At 39.1% G+C, this 22088-nt stretch overlaps 2 protein-coding genes and 1 long non-coding RNA gene across 4 annotated transcripts in view; 1 reads left to right on the top strand and 2 right to left on the bottom strand.

Moving 5' to 3' along the window:
* LOC128249797 (uncharacterized) overlaps positions 1-729 on the bottom strand; it is a 5856-nt gene extending 5127 nt beyond the window's left edge. The window contains exon 1 of the mRNA XM_052974301.2: positions 321-729. Coding sequence (XP_052830261.1) covers positions 321-442 — 122 coding nt within the window. The 5' untranslated portion in view covers positions 443-729. The remainder of the gene's footprint in view (positions 1-320) is intronic.
* Positions 1-22088, top strand: part of LOC106870360 (uncharacterized) — a 182552-nt gene that overhangs the window by 5157 nt on the left and 155307 nt on the right. Inside the window, exon 1 of one of the 2 annotated variants that reach the window (XR_008265912.2) lies at positions 19841-20483. The exons of the other annotated variant lie outside the window; for it this stretch is intronic. This is a non-coding gene — a long non-coding RNA (uncharacterized LOC106870360). Of the gene's footprint in view, positions 1-19840; positions 20484-22088 lie in introns of those variants that run through there. 2 annotated transcript variants of the gene reach the window in all.
* LOC149132052 (uncharacterized) lies at positions 5918-21147 on the bottom strand. Its single transcript, XM_089366095.1, has 5 exons — positions 20994-21147; positions 9297-9396; positions 8123-8219; positions 7663-7686; positions 5918-6183 (listed from the first exon to the last, which is right to left on the bottom strand). The coding sequence occupies exons 1-5, from the start codon at positions 21028-21030 to the stop codon at positions 6124-6126; spliced, it is 318 nt and encodes a 105-aa protein (XP_089222221.1). The 5' UTR covers positions 21031-21147; the 3' UTR covers positions 5918-6123.

Raw genomic sequence — 22088 nt, forward strand, 5'->3', positions numbered from 1 at the left:
GCCTCACTCCCAGTGGTCTTTCACCACGCCGGACACCATTCCGGAATTTCTGCGTGTCCGTGTTATTGCTAGTTAGCCGCTGAGCCTGCACTAGGTCCATCCGAACTTTCAAAAGGTCTTGTTTTTAATCCTGTTGGGTTTCTAGCAGCCCTCCTCACCAGGATAGCCTGGTGGGGGTGCCAGTTTAGTCGTCGGCAACCCGACCATGCAACAGGTTGTACTGGATTCCATGTTACCAGTAGCACGTATGAGAGCCTCATAAGTGACCTGACATACATACATACATACATACATACATACATACATACATACATACTTACCTACAAAAATGTTCGTAGGAAGGAAGTGAAAAGGTAGAAGGACATTCAAGTCTTGACGTTCTAATGCATTCCGCTTCATCTGCTTTGACACTTGAAAAATGTGAAGTTTCTTTTGAAAACATCAAAAGATTATTACGAAATAAATTTTTTGTTAAACCGTCATTTCTATTTGCTGCGCATTCTTAACGTACAGTGTATACATATGGTTGTCTGATGCTCGAATTTGTAGATTTCTCTGGTGAAAAGAATGTGTTTCAGTATAATTCTGGTCGAGTATGTGGTCATCTCAGGGGACATCAAAATGCACTTAGTGTAATATATTGAAACATGGATACTCAGATATAGACATATACACACATACAGGCACACACACACACACACACACACACACACACACATATATATATATATATATGTTTGTGTGTGTGTGTGTGTGTGTGTGTGTATGTGTGTGTGTGTGTGTGTATATACATATGCGTGGATATGTGGTAAGAACCTGGCTTCTCAACCACATGGTTCCGGTTTCAGTTTAATCACATGCCACCTTGGGTATTGTCTACTAATATAGTCTCGGATCGACCAAAGTGGATTGAGGAGACGGAACTACTTAGCGTTAAAGTGGAGGGCAGGACTCCGCGGTGTTATTAATGTGGCCTAAAAGGCCACATTCAAGCGGACCGCCCTTCGCCGCCCACGGGGACTTAGGGAAAAACCAGCAAGAAAGGAGGCGGCTTCGCAATCAGTAACAACGGAGGAAAAGTTATATGGGAAACGATTGGTAAAAGAAACCAAGGAAAAAGAAATGTCAGATGGATTTAGACTCCCATCCCACACCCACCACACACCAACCCTCACCTTCTCTGCCTCCCCCTCCCCCTACAGACACCAAACCTCCCCACTCCTCTCCGACACAAAAACAAAAAAGCACTTTCACACAGAACACCCGAAACATCCCCTCCCCCGGCCAAGTGTAAAAGTTGCTATGCTTTAATGTATGATGATACGAATGAGGAACTAAACAATGAAATAATATCGTGGCGAAACCCAGTGATAGTGGATACCAAAAATTAGGACAATATAGAAGGGTGGTATTAGTGTTTATTGTTGAATGAGGAGCAAAGGGCAAAAGTGGGAAAATTTAAGTATGGTTACTCATGCTGGAAAGTGAACATAGACAGAACTAAAGTACCACATCTTATAAATTATACATATATGGATATATATATATATATATATATATATATATATATATATATATATATATATATATATATATATATATATATATATATATATATATATGTATATATATATATATATATATATATATATATATATATATATATATATATATATATATATATATATATATATATATATATATATATATATATATATATATATATATATATATATATATATATATATATATATATATATATATATATATATATATATATATATATATATATATATATATATATATATATATATATATATATATATATATATATATAGGTGCAGGTGTGTGGTTGTGTGATAAGAAGCTTGCTTCCCAACCACATGATTTCGGGTTCAGTTCCGCTGCGTAGAACCTTGGGCGACTGTCTTCTGCTATAGCCTCGGACAGACCAAAACCTTGTAAGTGAATTTGGTAGACGGAAAGTGAAAGAAGCCTGTCGTATATATACATGTATATATTTATGTGTGCGTGTCTGTGTTTGTCCTTCCACTATCGCTTGACAACCGATGCTGGTGTGTTTACGCCCCCGTAGCCTAGCGACTTGGCAAAAGAGACCGATAGAATAAGTACCAGGAGTAGATTTCTTCGATTAATGTCGTGCTCCAGCATGGGTGCAGTCACAGGATTGAAGCAAGTTAAAGAATAAAAGAATATATGTGTATATATATATACCCATATATATATATATATATATATATGTCTGTGTGTGCGTGCGGGCATATGTATGCATGTGTATATGTATGAAGAGAGAGAGTGAGAAAGAGAAAAAGAGACAATAATTATATTACATCACTTATATCATATCTATATTCTGCGCAGAAATAGTAACGCTTATTCAAAAATATTTACCATATTGCTACTTAGGGAAAATAACAAGGAAAATAAGGATGGTATATTTCATTGTCTAATTTTGTGATGAAAACTTCATATTATGTCGACTTACACGTGGCAGTTTCTTTTATAATTAATTATGATGGAACACGTATCTGAACTGACGAAGAAGGCATGTAAATTTTATCTATGGCATCCTATATCATAATACATTTTTATGTTTATATTTTTGTACATTCACCAACACAATAGGTGTATAAAACGTTACATAAAACTCTGATATATGTCTGTAACCGTACATACTGAAAGAAGTCAGTATTACATATACAATTTATTCGTTCTTGATTTAACAATTTTTATGCATCCATTTTCTTTTGCAGCATAAATTTGATGTATTTGTGACCATGCAACATCGCGGGAGAGCATAAATTTTGTAATTGAAAAAAATTAACTGACAAGGAGTAATGGATGTCATATGAATATTGATTTCAATTTTGGGGGACGAGGTATGTAATTTCTGTGGGTGGGGAAAAGTGTATTACATCTACCCCAGTAATTCCCTGGTATATATTATATCGACACCGAAAGGAGCAAACTCAAAGTCGACCTTAGCAAAATTTTATCATCATCATCATTTAGCGGTTTGAATTCAGAATCTTCTCTCTCATTTTCTGTCTTTTCTTTTTCCTCTTTTCTCTTTTTGTTTTCTCTTTCTCCGTTTTTCACTCTTCTCTTGAACCTTATTCACATTTTCTTTCCCCATCTTGTTTCTGCTACCCCACCCCCTGTAAATTCCGTATAGCCAATAAACGCCATAAACAACATAAGGGGTGACACATGTGCGTGTATATGTGTCTGTGTTTGTGTGTGTGTATGAGTGTGTGTGTGTAAGCCTATATATGTGTTTATCTCCAATGAACTTAGACTCCTGTTCCTTAATCTTAATGTAATCGTTTTTGACAATTTTACTCTATGTTTATGTGTCTAATTTACGGTGTGTGTGTGTGTGTGTGTGTGTGTGTGTGTGTGTCCTAAAGTTATATATTTCGATTTTTTGCACCTACGTGATGTATATTATTTTAGAATTTTCTACGATACCTTTCTCTCTCTTTCTCCGACCTTATTTATAGACCACCGTATTTCTCTCCTACACATAACGACACCTATTCTTTCAGACTCCTTATCTCATATTACATCTCTCATTGAACTTTACCTTCTCTATCTCTTCGACAAAAACTTCCGTATCACTCCCTATTACTCTCTCTCTCTCTCTCTCTCTCTCTCTCTCTGAACATTTCTGCTCTCTCTCTTTCTCACCTTTATTCAATAAAAAAGCAACAGATGAACACCAACAACCGCAAATTCACACAGATGTCAGGTAGTTGCAGCCAATGGTGCCCTTTCTGAGGAAACTCAGATCCTAAGTGGTGTTCTACATTTGCAGGAAAGGCAGGTACTACAATCCCAGAGTCACAGGCAGTGAAAGACTTGGGGATCAGCATGTGCAATGACGCATCATTTCATATGCACATTAGCCTATGCACTTATTTCTATAACAACAACAACAATAATAATAATACTCCATGGAGGGAATTTATAAATATTCCAATGCAACACTACATATGTTTCTACAATTCATGTGTTTTTTTACGATCATCGTCCTTATTCTTCGAATGACTGCCGTACAATCCATAATATCCATGGTCATCATGCGGGTCTCAGTTAATGCGTTCATTTCTCCAGGCAATATAACGAATGCTTAATCGAATGCTTAATCGAAGGAATGTTACCAATTTTCATCAATCAAAAGGTTCATAGAAGTATGTGAGCAGTTCTGTGTGTATTTCGTAGGGAAGGAGTTGGTGAGTGAAACACAGAAAGGAATGGTAATAATAAAGAAGAGACAAGAGTGTGTGGTGAGGCTAGACTGGTTTCGACATTTGTGTATGCACATGTTGGAACGGGTTGTATATATATATATATATATATATATATATATATATGTGTAAAAATATATAAAACGTCTGACATCTTATAGGTCCGAAAACAATCGTCACTATGACTAGCCATAACTTTTAACTTCCTAATATGTGTGTGTGTGTTTGTCTGAGTGTTTGTTTGTGTGAAGGCGCATGGCCGAGCGGTGAGACTTCATAGGATCGCTAGATTGGGAGTTCGATTCCCAGACCGTGCAGTGTGTGGTCTTCTTTAGCAAATAACTTCATTTCACGTTTCACCAGTCTCCCTTCCGTGTATATATTGTATATATGTGTATACTCAGAGATAATGTTAGCACATTGGAAGCTATACTGGAGCGATTTCATGAAACTAAATCCTTCTAAAATCTAAATGACTTGTTGGTACACAGTTTCCTAATGCAACCATAATATACTAGAAAATGGTATCAAACGCTTTTATAGGATAATACCGCATACATCTGTGTTAGCAATGTACTTGAATCACGTTTAGATCATCCCTACAGATACTCTACACTGATTTTGGTAATGGGTAATGGGTACATATGTCATAGTTCGGACATTTTGCTTCTTCATCAGCACCCATCTAACTCATTAATCAACCGCAAACTCATTGTTTAATTAGCTATAACATATAGCAGTGTAACGTTATTTGATATACTAACTTACTTATCAAATATATACCTGGAAGATGGTACGTAAATATCAATGACTTGTTGGCATACGGTATTTCGTTATGCAAGCATAATATGCTATAAAGCATATTGAATATTTTATGAGTCAATACCTTGTACTACTGTATTAGCATTTCACTTAAATCACATGTTAAGGTCATGTCTAGAGATTTTCTATAGTTATTGCTATAAATCTACAGTAAATCTATGCAAAATATAGCCCAAAACTTCCGAAATATGGCATATACGCCCATTACTCATTTTTAATCTTCGATCTCATTGATTACATTTGAGGTCTCGGATACGAAACGTCGTAACAAAATCAGTCCTGGTTATAATTTCTTTTTATCATCACCTGCACTATACCAATAGGGAAAGAAGACATTATTGTTTTCATTTAAGATTTGCTTTAAGAGAGCTTTTAAATACTGTCCTTATAGGAACATACATCACGGTTTTACATATGAGGAAATTGTTATTAAAGCCATGCTGAAATATTTTCTAATACCTAGCGTAGAGTTTCATGAATATCTGGTATTATTTATGCTCTCAGATATCTGTATTGTTTTACTTGGAATTTGTACTTGCAAAGGAAGTAGACACAAAACTCTCCTTTGTCTTTAGTTCTTATTCCTTTATAGGTAATATTAATTCCCGTGGGTCTAGTTATTACGGGTCTATTGTGTTTGTCAGATTATAGTTTACGTTACGATAATGCTATTTTGTTTAATGTGGAATTTGTGGCAACAATTTTTCCTTTTCTTAATACTATTCATTTTACTGGTATGGCACAATTTTCCTCCGGGGGGAATATTTCAAATGTTACATTTAAAACGATTTGAAAATTACAAAAATTGACAAAGTAAAAATAAATGAAATTTTGAAAAGTTATTTTAATCTAAATTTACAGCATACTGTGTAGAACATTAGAAAATATCTTCAATGTCACGTATAGAATTGTAGACATGTGTAGTAAAGCTGATCTCTTGCAATATTGGGAATTCAATTTTATGACTCATCTCATTGAAAAACGTCTTTAAAATAATACACGTACATCGTTGTAGTGACATCATATACACTTATATATATGCGAGTAATAGAGTTATAAGAGCATTTGCGAATAGTGCCTGGCTCCTAACCTGTAAATGGCAGAAAAGTTTGGTTATTCAAAGTTTTATATCGACAAACATTTAATGTGATTTAGGTAAGCTATTTTACTTTGCTACTCTTAGCACTTCCATTAATATTCAATTAGACTACAATTTTTAGTGTGCTATGAGGATAAAATGTATTAATAAGGCCCACACATAATTTTATATGTTATTCATGAGGATATATTACGGTGTGAAGGTGAGGGGTTAGTGGTGAGGGTATTCGGCTACCGATCGTAAGGTCGCGAGTTAAATTCACGACGACGCGTTGTGTTCTTGAGCGAGAAACTTTATTTTATTTTTTGCCGGTCCACCCGATTGTCAAAAATGTGTAGTACTTGTATTTCAAAGGACCAGGCTCGTCACATTCTGTGTCACACTGAATCTCCCTGACTGCTATATTAAGGATTTACGTGACTATGAAGTGCTTTGCCACTTGCACGTTAAGTTGAAGAGCAAGCTGTCCCGTTGATAGGCTCAACTGGAAACCTCATGCATGTTACATTTTTTTTTACCATATAATTCATGTTTCAAGATACTTTTAAATAACTTACAAGGCGGTTTGTTTATGTTGTGCTTATATGTTTTTTTATTATCTAACGTAAGTCTAGGTTTAATAGAATGGCTGTTAGATTCAATTTATGCTCGCTGATGCTACTAATTGTTGATACAGAATAATCAGAGCATACCGTGTCTTACAACTATTTCTCTTTCTCTGGGAATTACTGAAACTGCTTCTATGGGATCCTTGTTCATTTGGAGGAACGTACATAAAGCTAGTCTTCAAAATTTAAAATGGCTATATAACACCATCACAATTGTTTCATACTTCTTATTTAAAATGAATCATATTTTAGTAAAATACATTCGAAATATTACTGTAGGGAATAATTCTAGCGTATCCGTATTATAAATCTAGCATATCATTCTTTTAAGTGTTATTCCTATGCATTCTATAATATTCTGTGTATAACATAAGTTACACTATCCATAATGTTATTGTAACTATACGGTTTCATATTGCAATTTTCTACAATTGTCCTTATATCAGAACAATCTTTTAAAATCGTAGCGTAGAATGTATATTGCATATATTACATGTCTGACTCATGCTGTTTTTAATGTGAACACTTCTACTTCATTTAGGACGTTACAATATGACTTTAATACGATGGACACTTGTTATAATACACCTTTTTCCAATATTTTCGTTTGGTTTATTTTGCATAGGGAAATTACTCTGTAATACTCCTGTCAAAAAAAAAAAAAAAAAGAAAAAAAAGAATCTCTTTGTGTCCCGGTGGCTTTGCATTATGTTTTAAGTTTACTATACTATTTTCCTAATAACAAAAAGACAGCTACCTACACTACCAAAATATTTCAACCGTATTATAATGAATTAAAAAAAATATATCCTTCAGTTTGATGTAGTTGTTTTCATAGCGGCAGTAGAAAAGTTTTACTTACTCCAAATATGTGACCAGAGCCATTCTGAAAAGAAATGTTGAATAATTGTCAAAATTTTGTAGTTTGAAAGCGGGTAATACATTTTCAGACATATTCACAGGTGAATTTATAGTCCTCTACTGAATAAGGCTGCCGTAATACTATGATCGATTAAAAATTTTACAAGCGTGACACAATAGATTATCAGAGAATATAAATAAATATTGCAACTATGGCTATTCGATACGTGTATGTCATCGCGTGAAGTCCTAAGCCACATTATTTAGTATCCAATTGAAAAAAAGGTAAAACGTAACTAAATAACATATTCACTCTTTCCTTGATCGATTGTTGCTTGAATGGTGGTTTTAGGAAAAATGATTGTTTATATTCTTACAATACAACGATTCTTAATAATCGTACGTTGCTCTGTAGCTCATTGTTTTAGACAGATAAAACTAAAGTAATACAAGCTACTTACATCACAATTCCAAAAGTAATCCTTTCTGTACAGTACTTGACAATACTCGGGTACCTTTCGATCTTTCCACAGACATCTCTCAAACACTTTGTAAGTACTGGAAGGCAAAAATTATACATTCAGGTATTCTTGTATTCTCGTATTGCTTATATATTTATACCAACTCCATTCTGGACTCATTCTCGCCTTTCAAGAGTTATAAGAAGAATAAACCAAAATCAATACTCAATTATTAAGAGCAAAATTATTTCTCAACTTCATATTTCTACAACTAGATAGAAAATTTAGTCTCACTGTCAGAGATCTTTAAACAACGATAGAAAAATTATACAATTTTCAATTCAAAATGGGCCAAAATAATTGTCTATTTATTTATATTTACCTGAATGTTGCCTAGTATAATTTGTACTGTCTTTTGTCTAATTAGTTGACATAAATATATATATGAGTAAACCACGAATATCTCAGTCAAGACCGTGAGAGAATTGGTAGTGGAGATATCATTTCTTGAATCGGTGGTAGTTTAAAAATAAATGGCGTCTATATTTCATTGTACAAGATGTTTTAATATATAAGTCAGATATTCTTGGTTCCATCGACTTAGATCCATTGCAATACAGCTAGCATTTTGATAACGATATTCTATATTTGTCAATATAGAATGGCACACATATTAATTATAATACATATACTCACAGTAAGATTCTCTCTCTCTCTCTCTCTCTCTCTCTCTCTCTCTCTCCTCTCTCTCTCTCTCTCTCTCTCTCTCCCTCTCTCTCTCTCTCTATCTATCTACCTATCGAGAAAAATAATAAAAAAAGAGAGAGAGAGAGAGAGAGCACTTTACTCTCATGTGTCTATTCCCTGCTGAGGTTACCGCGGCCTTTTCCGTAGGCTTTTCTCTCCATGGATAAACCTAATGTTACCCCATTTTAAACTATTGACATTTTCTGTGATATACGATACCCTTTTTTTTTGGCCCCTACCGATCCCTTTTGATCGGATTTTTTAATTTTTATTTTACCTTTTTTTTTTAATTTTTAAAGAAAAGCTCTACAGTTATATTTGTCCCCTCTGTGTGCAGCCCTGTGTGGCTAATAAAAGAAAGATATCTATCTATACATACATACATACATACATACATACATACATACATACATACATACATACATACCTGCAGAATGTTTCTTTATCGGTTGTGGCAGCAGGCTTAAAGCTCTTAGCACAGTGCCGTTTTGCCATTTCTTCGCAATCCACTTTAAATGCCTTGACACCTAAAAAACGAGAAGTTCTGCTTAAAAATCTCAAAGTTTTGTAACAACACCGTCACTTCTGTTTGTTGTGCATTCATGCCATACAGAGTATGCATATGGTTGTTTGATGCTAGAATCTATAGATATGTGGGTGTAGTGAACGTGTTTCAGTATAGTTCTGGTCGAGTATTTGGTCGTTTCAGGGGATAACAACATGCTCTTAGTAATATATAGAAACATGAATGGGGGATAAATATATATACACATATCTATCTATCTAGTGATCTCCTCGAAGAAAACCCGAAGGAGGAGACACAAAAACTCTCAAACGGTAAGTGACTCTCTTTATAAAACTTTAACACTCAAATCAAAATGATGCTCAAGATTGGTTGTGTAAATGCGCGTGGCTTGGGGTCCCCTTGGAAACAAGGGTACCTCCTAAATGACATAAAGTCACATAAACTAGAAATCATAGCCATAAGCGAGACCAGACTCCATGATACGCGGGCCCTATCGTCCATGTTTGGCAGACAGTTTAACATTTATTTTTCTCCCTGTCTGCCGAGAATGGGCGGTAGTGGCACGGCGGTACTCTTTCGCAAGAGTCTGGATCTCGAAGTAAAGACAGTATTCATAGACCCGGAGGGTAGATTGGTTGTTCTGGATGTCGATGGCAGCGATGGGTGTGCTTTTCGACTCATATCAGTATACGCACCACCTTTAACAGGTAGGCCGGATTTCTTTCGACGTCTAGAAGTATTCCTAGGAACGTCTCGTCCTTTACTTTTAGTGGGGGATTGGAATGCTACCTTGGACACGCATCTAGACTATGTTGGCAGAGATAGGAATAGACGGGGATGCAAATGCCTCAAAGACCTGCTCAGACGCTTTCAACTGTCTGACAGGTACCGACTCGATTACCCGAATGCGCCAATGTGGACATGGACAAACCGCATCGGGTCGTCGAGATCGTATCTAGATAGAATACTGTGTAGGAGAGTAGATAGAGATAGCATAGGGTGTCCACAATTTCACATAGTCAGCTACACGGATCACAAACTTGTGACGTGTACGCTAGACTTAGATAAGACACATAGGCAGGGCTCCGGTTACTGGAAACTAAACGCGTCTTTCCCGTCGAGACCAGTTTTCAGAGACCGGATTAGCACGTTAGTAAAGAGGGCTTTGACAGGAGCCATCATCAATAACAAATGGTGGTTTGCCCTCAAGAGAGCAATAAAAGCAGAAGCGGTTAGGTATAGCAAAGCACTAGCCATAGACAGAAACAGAGTAGAGGGTGAACTAGTTAAGAAGCTAGAAGAGGCAATTAGAAGTGGCATCGCATCCGACGTTTTGGCGGCGAGGTTGGCCCTTGACCAACACTTCAACGCCAAACACGAAGGGTGCGTTGTCAGGGCTAGGATGCGTGCTCTAAGAAACGAAGGTGTTGGAGCCGCACGAGAGGCCCGGGTGGCGGAGGCGCAACAGGGCAACAAAGCCACCATTCGGTCTCTGGTGGACGAACAGGGGCGCGAACTGCTCGAGCCAAGCAAAATGTGTGAGGCCTTTCAGCGGCACTTTGCTCGACTGTTTGGGACGAATGGCGAGCGAGAACGCAGGGTGGACTTCAGTGCCTACCTGCACAGCCTGCCACGACTCTCGGCAAGAGAGGCGGAGTGCTGCGAAGGTGCCATCACGGCGGCGGAAGTGAGGGACGCGATGGCGGGATGCTCGAGGGACAAATCTCCGGGTTTGGATGGTCTGCCCTACGAGCTTTACAACTGTAAGCCAGACTTGTTTGGAGACGTCTTGGTGGCGGTGTACTGCAACTGGCAGCAAAACGGGAGCATTCCCGGTTTTGTGAGTCGAGGAGCCGTAACGCTGCTGAAGAAAGATCCAAACAAGGGGGACGTCATAGATAACTTTAGGCCCATCACTCTGCTCAATGCAGACTTGAAAATTTTGGCCAAGGTGTTAGCCAAGCGGTTGGCGCTTGTCATCGAGAAACTGATCGGCAAGGCGCAAACGTGCGCGGTGCCGGGCAGGAGCATCCATGACAACCTCCATCTGATGCGCTACATCATAGAGAGGGTAGTTAAGGAACCTGGCATGGGTGGGGCCCTGATCAATTTAGATCAATCGAAAGCTTTCGATAGGGTAGACCATCAATACTTGGAGGCTGTCCTCATAGCAGCCGGCTTCGGTCCCATTTTCCGCGGCTGGATGGCTGCCTTGTACAGAGGCATCCGTTCGGTAGTTCGCGTCAATGGGCATCTATCAAGACCCTTCGACATTGCACGTTCGGTCCGTCAGGGATGCCCCCTCTCGTCGCTTCTGTACGTGTTGACTCTCGAGCCACTACTGCGGAAGCTGGCGACGCTGAGGGGCATCCCGCGAGAGTTGGGATGCGGGACGAGCGTGTCGGCATACGCGGACGACGTCACCGTCATAGTGTCTAGCCAAAAGCACATCGAGCTTGTCGGCGAGACACTGAGAGACTACGAAGCGGTAACGGGAGCGAAAATCAACCGGGATAAGTCAGTGGGCTTGCGGCTCGGCACCTGGAGAAGCAACCCCATGCCGTCAAGTAGCGCCTCCGTCGTGGGACGTTGGACTGACGGTCCGGTTGAGATGCTCGGGGTCTGGTTTGGTCCAGACCTCCAAACGGAGAAGAACTGGGACGAGATAACGAGAAGGGTGGCCACTCTAGCCCGGCAATGGGCCGAGAGGAAGCTTTCCCTGAAAGGTCGGGCGGAGGTGGCGAACACGTACATCGCGTCCGTCATCTACTACCGCCTGACCGTCGTTCCTTGTCCCGACCCTACCATCACCAAACTGGAGCGCATCCTCTTCCGCTTCTTGTGGAAAGGAAGCGTTCCGATGGTTAGGCGATCCGTTTGCTGCCAACACCCGTTAAAAGGAGGACTGGGCATGCCGTGGTTGATGATGCGCAGACACGCGCTGAGACTGCGACATCTCCGGCTCTACGTAGACAGCGGTGAACAGGTGTGGTCACCGTTTGTGCGGCGCGCTTTCCCGCAGCTCGTCTCCATGACCGAACTGCAGTCATGGATCAAGAAGAGGCCGAGGAAGGGCGAATGGCACCGCGAGTGTCGCGCTGCTCTTCGGCAACTCCAACAACCCGGGTCAACCTTGAGCGACTGCATCACAACTAACGCATTCTATAGTGGATTAGTGGAGGGAAGGTACGACGACGATCTCGGGGCGAACCTGGGCGTCGACGAGGAATACCTGACCCGCCTGTTTAAGACGACCTTCGGGCCGGGACCTATGGACAACTTCCAGAGATCCCTGGCCTGGCAGTGCTATCGAGAAGCACTACCCGTTCGGGATAAGCTCTACAGGCATGGCTCGAGAAACACGGGGCCGACCTGTCCGAGATGCCGGCAGAGCGACGAAACCGTTCTGCACGCACTCGTACAGTGTCCCACCATTTCCGAGCTGTGGGCTTACGTCGAACAACTGCTATCGCGTGTGGGACGAGTCGGTCTATCAGCCGAGTCTATCGTGAATATTGTCGCGCCTCCTTCCTTTAAACGGGAAGGAAGAGCTATTTTCATCGTACTTGTGGCTATGGCGAAAGAATGTGTATGGTGGACGCGTCTGAAAGGTCTAGAGACAAAGACTTTCCTCTCTGGGCAATCTCTCATCAACTTCTTCAAGTATCACCTGAAGAGGAAGTTGAGAGTAGAAAGGGAAGTCTTGTCTAGTGAATGCTTCAAAAAAAGATGGGTGAATGTAGCAAGGATGGCACGTGTGAACGACGGAGCCATCTTGAGCATAACCCTATGAACAAGAAAAAAAAATAAAACAAAAAGGCAAAAGAGAGTCACTTACTGTTATAGTTTCTTCAATGAGAATATTGACCAAAGTTACCGTGGTCTTTTCCGTGGGCTTTTCCTTCCACGGCTAAACCTAAACTGTCCTCCCCTCTTTTTACACGAGAACATTACTGTGTGATACACGATCCCTATTGATCGGCCTTTCCTTTTCTTTTTTTTTTCGATCCCTTTTGATCGAACTGCCCCTTTTTCCCTTCCTACGATCCCTTTTGATCGACACCACCAATTTTTTTTTTTTTTTTTTTTTTTTTCCTTCCTTCCCCCTCCCAAAAAGAAAAGCTCTACATTGTATTTGTCCCATCTTCGTTGAGCCCTGTGTGGCTAATAAAAGAAATGTATCTATCTATCTATCTATCTATCTATCTATTTATCTATCTATCTAATTGCTGGTGTCAGTTTGTTGGCCAGCAAAGCACTGTATCCTGCACTGTTGATCGTACACCCCTTTTCCAGGTAGTCTTCCAGCATAGGTAATTTTGAGTCCCAAAATAGGGTTAGTATCACCTTTCCCTGGTGAGCCAGGATGTTTCCAGTACATACGCTGTCTTTTCGATCCTGCCCTATAATGATGGATCCGTCTGCCGTTACGTTCTGAGTTCAAATTCCGCCGAGGTCGACTTTGCCTTTCATCCTTTCTTTTGTCCCCTCTGTGTTTAGCCCCTTGTGGGCAATAAAGAAATAAGAACCATGACTAATCTACAGAGAATGAGCTATCTCATCGATGAACACTCGCCGGTTCACAACTACCATCTCTTGAACTTGTTGAATCTTCTCGACAGTGGTGGAGGTCCAGGGGTATGCTGCTCCCTCTTCGTACGTCATGACTGTCTGGCCACTTTTAAACTTCTCGATCCACACATACACACATCTACGCGGTAGTGCACTGTTCCCGTTTGGTGGTAAAAGCGTCCGATGAATTTCAGCACCTGATATATTTCCGAACCTGGGCGTCGACGAGGAATACCTGACCCACCTGTTTAAGACGACCTTCGGGCCGGGACCTATGGACAACTTCCAGAGATCCCTGGCCTGGCAGTGCTATCGAGAAGCTCTACCCGTTCGGGATAAGCTCTACCGGCATGGCTCGAGAAACACGGGGCCGACCTGTTCTTCTTTGGCGCATATTGCTAGTGGAGCGACCGTGCTTACATTGTAAAGTCAGAAAGAAAAATGGTGAGATCACTTCGATCATATGACCGCAATAATACCAACTCTAAGCAGGCATGCGCAGAAAGTAGTGTGAGAATTATAAAATAATAAAGATATGTTATAGTGAAAGTGCAGATAAGTTTTGACTTCCGCTCGTGTGTATGTGTGTGTGTGCATGTGTGTACGTGCATGAGTATCTATGTATCTATGTATATATATATGCATGTATGTATGTATGTATGTATGTATGTATGTATGTATGTATGTGTCAAGCAACGCCTCCGTCGTGGGACGTTGGACTGACGGTCCGGTTGAGTTGCTCGGGGTCTGGTTTGGTCCGGACCTCCAAACGGAGAAGAACTGGGACGAGATAACGAGAAGGGTGGCCACTCTAGCCCGGCAATGGGCCGAGAGGAAGCTGTCCCTAAAAGGTCGGGCGGAGGTGGCGAAGACGTACATCGCGTCCGTCATCTACTACCGCCTAACCGTCGTTCCTTGTCCCGACCCTACCATCACCAAGCTGGAGCGCATCCTCTTCCGCTTCTTGTGGAAAGGAAGCGTTCCGATGGTTAGGCGATCCGTTTGCTGCCAACACCCGTTAAAAGGAGGACTGGGCATGCCGTGGTTGATGATGCGCAGACACGCGCTGAGACTGCGACATCTCCGGCTCTACGGTGAACAGGTGTGGTCGCCGTTTGTGCGGCGCGCTTTTCCGCAGCTCGTCTCCATGACCGAACTGCAGTCGTGGATAAAGAAGAGGCCGAGGAAGGGCGAATGGCACCGCGAGTGTCGCGTTGCTCTCCGGCAACTCCAACACCCCGGGTTAACCTTGAGCGACTGCATCACAACTAACGCATTCTATAGTGGATTAGTGGAGGGAAGGTACGACGACGATCTCGGGGCGAACCTGGGCGTCGACGAGGAATACCTGACCCGCCTGTTTAAGACGACCTTCGGGCCGGGACCTATGGACAACTTCCAGAGATCCCTGACCTGGCAGTGCTATCGAGAAGCTCTACCCGTTCGGGATAAGCTCTACCGGCATGGCTCGAGAAACACGGGGCCGACCTGTCCGAGATACAGGCGGAGCGACGAAACCGTTCTGCACCCACCATTTCCGATCTATGGGCTTACGTCGAACAACTGCTATCGCGTGTGGGACGAGTCGGTCTATCAGCCGAGTCTATCGTGAATATTGTCGCGCCTCCTTCTTTTAAACGGGAAGGAAGAGCTATTTTCATCGTACTTGTGGCTATGGCGAAAGAATGTGTATGGTGGACGCGTCTGAAAGGTCTAGAGACAAAGACTTTCCTCTCTGGGCAATCTCTCATCAACTTCTTCAAGTATCATCTGAAGAGGAAGGTGAGAGTAGAAAGGGAAGTCTTGTCTAGTGAATGCTTCAAAACAAGGTGGGTGAATGTAGCAAGGATGGCACGTGTGAATGACGGAGCCACCTTGAGCATAACACTATAAAAGAGTAAAAAAAATCCAGACAAAAAACAAAAAGGCAAAAGAGAGTCACTCACTGTTATAGTTTCTGTAATGACAATATTGATCAAGGCTACCGTGGTCTTTTCTGTAGGCTTTTCTTTCCACGGCTAAACCTAAACTGTCCTCCCCTCTTTTTACACGAGAACATTACTGTGTGATACACGATCCATATTGATCGCTTTTTTTTTGTTTTTTCTCCTCGATTCCTTTTGATCGAACTTCCCCCTTTTTCCCTTCCTATGATCCCTTTTGATCGACTCACCCCTATTGTTTTTTTTCCTTCCCCCTCCCAAAAAGAAAAGCTCTACATTGTATTTGTCCCATCTTTGTTGAGCCCTGTGTGGCTAATAAAAGAAATGTATATATCTATATCTATATATATATAATTGCAGCGTGGAAGGTGTTTATAAGCCATTTAAAATAACACACAAAATCCGTTAGATTCACTTCAACATTTAAATTTAATTTGTCAAAATATTTTCGTCGCTTTGAGACCGCGACCTGTTCACTGACAAAATTCTGTTCACTGACAAAATTCTGTGCTGCATCTCTGAATTTTGTCAGTGAACAGGTCGCGGTCTCAAAGCGACGAAAATATTTTGACAAATTAAATTTAAATGTTGAAGTGAATCTAACGGATTTTGTGTGTTATTTTAAATGGCTTATAAACACCTTCCACGCTGCAATTGTTTTCGTTCCAGCACACGATCTCAGATCAGGTCACTTGCTATGCAAGTGCATCTCCGTAATATATATATATATATATATATATATATATATATATATATATATATATATATATATATATTATGTATCTATGTATATATGCAGGCAGGTGTTGGGTATGTTATTCGGAATGACCTGGTGAAACATCTTGAGACTCTACCTGTTAGCATTAGTGAAACACTCATATTATTGCGTATCTGCACCAGCAAAAATAAATATGCAACTATTTTCAGCTGCTATGCTCCAACTATGAACTCAAATGAAATCATCAAAGAGAAATTCTAGTCTGATAAACTTCTTCGAGGATTTCAATGCAAGTGTAGGCTGTGATACATTCATAAGGGGTGGCGTAATAGGGAAGCATGGGGGTGGCAAAGCAATCTCAAACGACCATGTACTTTGCAGTGAGTAAGGCCTTTTGATTACCATACTATTTTCCAAATCTTCAATCATCACCACAAAATTACCTGGAAGCATCCCCGATGAAAACATGATCATCTCATTGGTTAGGTCTTCCATGAGGGAAGATGTCCAAGTAACACATTTTTCTCCACCGGGGAGTGTTGGTCTGACCACAGACTGACACGATCAAAGGTGAGTTTTATTATCCGCAGTCATATTCGTAACAATCACACTGAACCAATTCGAAAAGTGGATGTGACTAAGCCGAGGAACAATGACAATTTAATCTCATTTCAAACATTCCTTGACAACGAACGTGCTGGTATCTCGGACAACACAGATGTTGAATCAGCGTGGGCTACTTTTTAAAATGTATTTTAGTCAACTCGTGAAACACTCGGGTATACGAAGAGAAAACGCACGACTGAGAAACGTACGATTTAAAAATGCAACATATCAAGTATGTGTGCGCGTGTGGCTGTGTGTGCGTGTGGCTGTGTGTGTGTGTGTGTGTACACACACGCACACACACATACACACGAGCGGAAGTCAAAACTTATCTGCACTTTCACTATTTCATTTCTTTATTATTGTATTATTCTTACACTACCTTTCTGCGCATGCCTGCTTAGTGTTGGTACTGTTGCGGTCACATGATCGAGGTGTGAGCTTGATCGCACCATTCTTCTTTCTGACTTTACAATGTAAGCACGGTCGCTCCACTAGCAATAGGGGGCGTGTGTGGGTGTGTATATATATATGAAATTGAAAGAAAATGCAAAGAAAAGGACTTTATTAAGAAATTCAAACCCACTCTTAACAAGCAATGATTAAATCCATCTTACTTGGGGTTTAAAAATCTTATCCCTGTAACCAAAACACAAAAAATCTCTCAGATATCATCATTTCTATAAATAGATTTGGCATCATTTCTAAGAACAGCCAAACACCTACTGGGGTTTAAAAATCTTATCTCTACAACCCACACAAAACAATAAATTAAAATATCATTTCTAAAAATAGATTTGACATCAATTCTAAAAATAACCAAACACCTACTGCTGCTGTCCAAGGGAATTGGTATAAAAGACAGAAAACCAGCCAACTTATTACAGTCTGTTAAAGTCTGTCATACCGGCCATGACGAAGGGAAATAGCCCTGAAACTCGAGTCGCCTTTATATATTTATATTTATATATTTGATCCTTTATATTGAACACTCAATATTTCATCGACATTCAATACTTTCTTTCATGGTGCCATCCATTTTTATTTTATTTTATTTTATATTATATATTGTATATTATATTATATATTGTATATTCCATATTCTATACCCCACATTGGTCCTGCAGGAATATAAATATAAATAAAACATAAAAAACAGACAGTGTTGGAACTCTTTTAAACAAAATAATATATTCCTCTATACACAATAATACAAAAAACCCACCTTTTTTGTATTTATTTTTACTCACATATATATATATATATATATATATATATATATATATATATATATATATATATATATATATATGTGTGTATATATGCGTGTGTGTGTGCATTGCATCTGAGTGGAGGGTTCGATTTGTACATGTCGGGATAGATAAACGTGTATGTGTGTGCGGTATGTACTTCTATATTATGCGGCAATGGGATGTAGGGTTCATGCTATATGTGTTTTGTGTGTAAAATGGATAGAAACTGAAGGGAAAAACTTGAAAATAGTAATTAGTAATAAAACGCAAAATATAAATAAAAAAATAATAATAGAAAACTTGAAAATAGAAATCAAAAATAAAACAAAATGTGAATATGAAATAATAAAAAATAAATAGGTAAATGAAACAAAAATTAAAAATTAAAAATTGAATGTTGAATCTAGAAATAAAAAGTAAAACAAAAAATAAATAAAAATAGAACAAACTAAAAATCAAAGTAAAATGCTTTTTAGAAAGGTGTGTGAAGGATGTCACTGAAAGGAAGAGGTTGTGTTGAGTGGATCCTTGGCGTACGGCAAGGCCAAAAACAGTGAGGGGTGATGCAGAGTGGCCGGCCGAGCAAAAATGACGGACGATGGGGGCGTTTCTGTGTAGTCGGACGTTCCGTAGATGTTCCGTGAACCGCTCGGCTAGCCGACAGCCCGTCTCACTAACATGAAGATGGCTGCAAAGATTGCACTTGGATAGATTAAATACGATTGGAAGAAGTGCAGCAGGAGTTCCGGATGTAGAGGGTGTGCAGTTTAGATCCATTGATCGAAGTGTTATATATATATATATATATATATATATATATATATATATATATATATATATATAGTTTTAGGGAAAAGAACCAAGGTTCACGAACTCATCTATGAAAATCCACTGTCACATATAGAAAAATTAATAATTAAAAGCACAATAAATGAGTATAATATAATACAAAGTAAATATCATAAGATATTTAACACAGGCCTTGATGGGTTATCTTTATTATTATCTTTATCTTATGATATTTACTTAGTATTATATTATACTCATTTATTGTGCTTTTACTTATTAATTTTTCTATATGTGACAGTGGATTTTCATCGATGAGTTCATGAACCTTGGTTCTTTTCCCTAATACTATATATTTATATATATTTTACTCTGTAAAGCTCAATTTAATTTTAATTTTTTATAAATTGATTTTAATTGAGTTTTTGCCTGTAATTTTTTGGATTTTGTCCCTAATATATATATATATATATATATATATATATATATAGAGAGAGAGAGAGAGAGAGAGAGAGAGAGTCTACGTATGCCCGACCTCACAAGCATGCTTTTCAAGAAGAAAATAATTATCTACCCTACAAGGATTAAAATTGCCCTTGATCTCTGCTTCATAAATAACTCAGCGCTCATCCATACTGTTAAGGTGACATCATCTATACTCTCGAACCATAACTTAATACTGCAAACAATGTATAGTCCACGGAAAACTGCAGACATGCAGGCTACAGAAGCACCTCATTCCTTTTCAATCTGAACTTCCATAAAGCTGACTGGAAAGGCATTGAGAAAGAGTTCATACAGCAAAACATGTCTACCAGTCTCTCTACATAAGACATTTACTTAAAACTACAGCACTTAATGCACGATGTATGCAGCAAGCTTACTCTAGAGAGAATGTCAAAACAACAGAGAAATACGACAACTTCCACAGATAAGAGGATTCTACTGAGACAACAAGCAAAAGTCTCAAGCCGTCTAAATGTGCCACTAAGGGATAACAAACGATTCTATCTGAAACAAACACTGATCGAGATCGAAAGTGAATTCAAACACTCCCATGAAAAAGAGAGGGCAGCAAAAGACAGGGTTGTCAAAAATATAACGACAAACCGTAACACGTATTGATTTTCAAAAGGATCTGCTTCATTACAGTAGAAGATAGGGCCACTGCATTAGGAAGACGGCAGACTGACTGCAGACCCCACAGAAGGTAAGTGAAATACATTAATGTGCAATACACGACTGTCTTCATAGCTCCATTGAGACATTTTCATTTTAAAGTAAATCTATTAAAGATAAAATGGTATTTGTGGTCCCGATGAAGGGATATCCTATATTTTGAGATATCCCAGAAACAGCTGTAAGACTTAAATTTTTTAAATAATAATAACGTATATGGCCACAGTCAAATGACTGAAACAAGTAAAAGAGTAAAAGAGTAAAGTGTATATATATATATATATGTATATATATATATATATATATATATATATATATATATATATATATATATATATATATATATATATATATATATATATATATATACATATATATGTACATATATACATATATGTGTGTGTGTGTTTGTGTGTGTGTGTTTGTGTGTGTGTGTTTGTGTGTGTGTGTTTGTGTGTGTGTGTTTGTGTGTGTCGGCATATGTATGCATGCGCACAAATAATAATGTTAATTCAAAAAAAATTACCACATAGTTACTTACGGAAAATAATGAAGAAAATAAGGATAAGATATTTCATTGTCTAATTTAGTGTTGAAAACTTCATATCATGGCGACTTACACGAGGCAATTTCTTTTATAATTTACTATGATGTAACATGTGTTTCAGTTGATGCAACATGTTTCATCCATGACATCCTATACTAAAAACTTTGATATATGTGTGTACACGTACATAGTGAAAGAAATGAATATTAAATATACAATGTGTTCGGTCTACATTCAAAAATATATATATATGTAAAAATATATAAGACGTCTGATATCTTATAGGTCCGAAAACAATCGTCACTACGACCGGCCATAACTTTTAGCTTTCTAATATGTATGTGTGTGTTTGTGTGAGTGTTTGTTTGTGTGAGGGCGCGTGACCGAGCGGTGAAACTTCATAGGATCGCTAGATTGGGAGTTCGATTCCCTGATCGTGCAGTGTGTTGTCTTCTTTAGCAAATAACTTCATTTCACGTTGCACCAGTCTCCCTTCCGATCCGGAGGGGGGGGGGGAATTTTAGCTTCTGTATATATTCATGTGTATATATTGTATATATGTGAATACTCAGAGATAATGTTAGCACATTGGAAGCTATACTGGAGCGATTTCATGAAACTAAAACTTTCTAAAATATAAATGACTTACTCTTTACTCTTTTACTTGTTTCAGTCATTTGACTGCGGCCATGCTGGAGCACCGCCTTTTAGTCGAGCAAATCGACCCCAGGACTTATTCTTTGTAAGCTTAGTACTTATTCTATCGGACTCTTTTGCCGAACCGCTAAGTTACGGGGATGTAAACACACCAGCATCGGTTGTCAAGCGATGTTGGGAGGGGGCAAACACACACACACACACACACACACACACACACACACACACACACACACACACACACACACACACACACACGCACACACACATATATATATATACATATATATATGACAGGCTTCTTTCAGTTTCCGTCTACCAAATCCACTCACAAGGCTTTGGTCGGCTTGAGGTTATAGTAGAAGACACTTGCCCAAGGTGCCACACAGTGGGACTGAACCCGGAACCATGTGGCTGGTAAGCAAGTTACTT

This window comes from Octopus bimaculoides, chromosome 18 (genome assembly GCF_046866305.1).
Source record: "Octopus bimaculoides isolate indiv1 chromosome 18, ASM4686630v1, whole genome shotgun sequence".
NCBI classification, from domain to species: domain Eukaryota; kingdom Metazoa; phylum Mollusca; class Cephalopoda; order Octopoda; family Octopodidae; genus Octopus; species Octopus bimaculoides.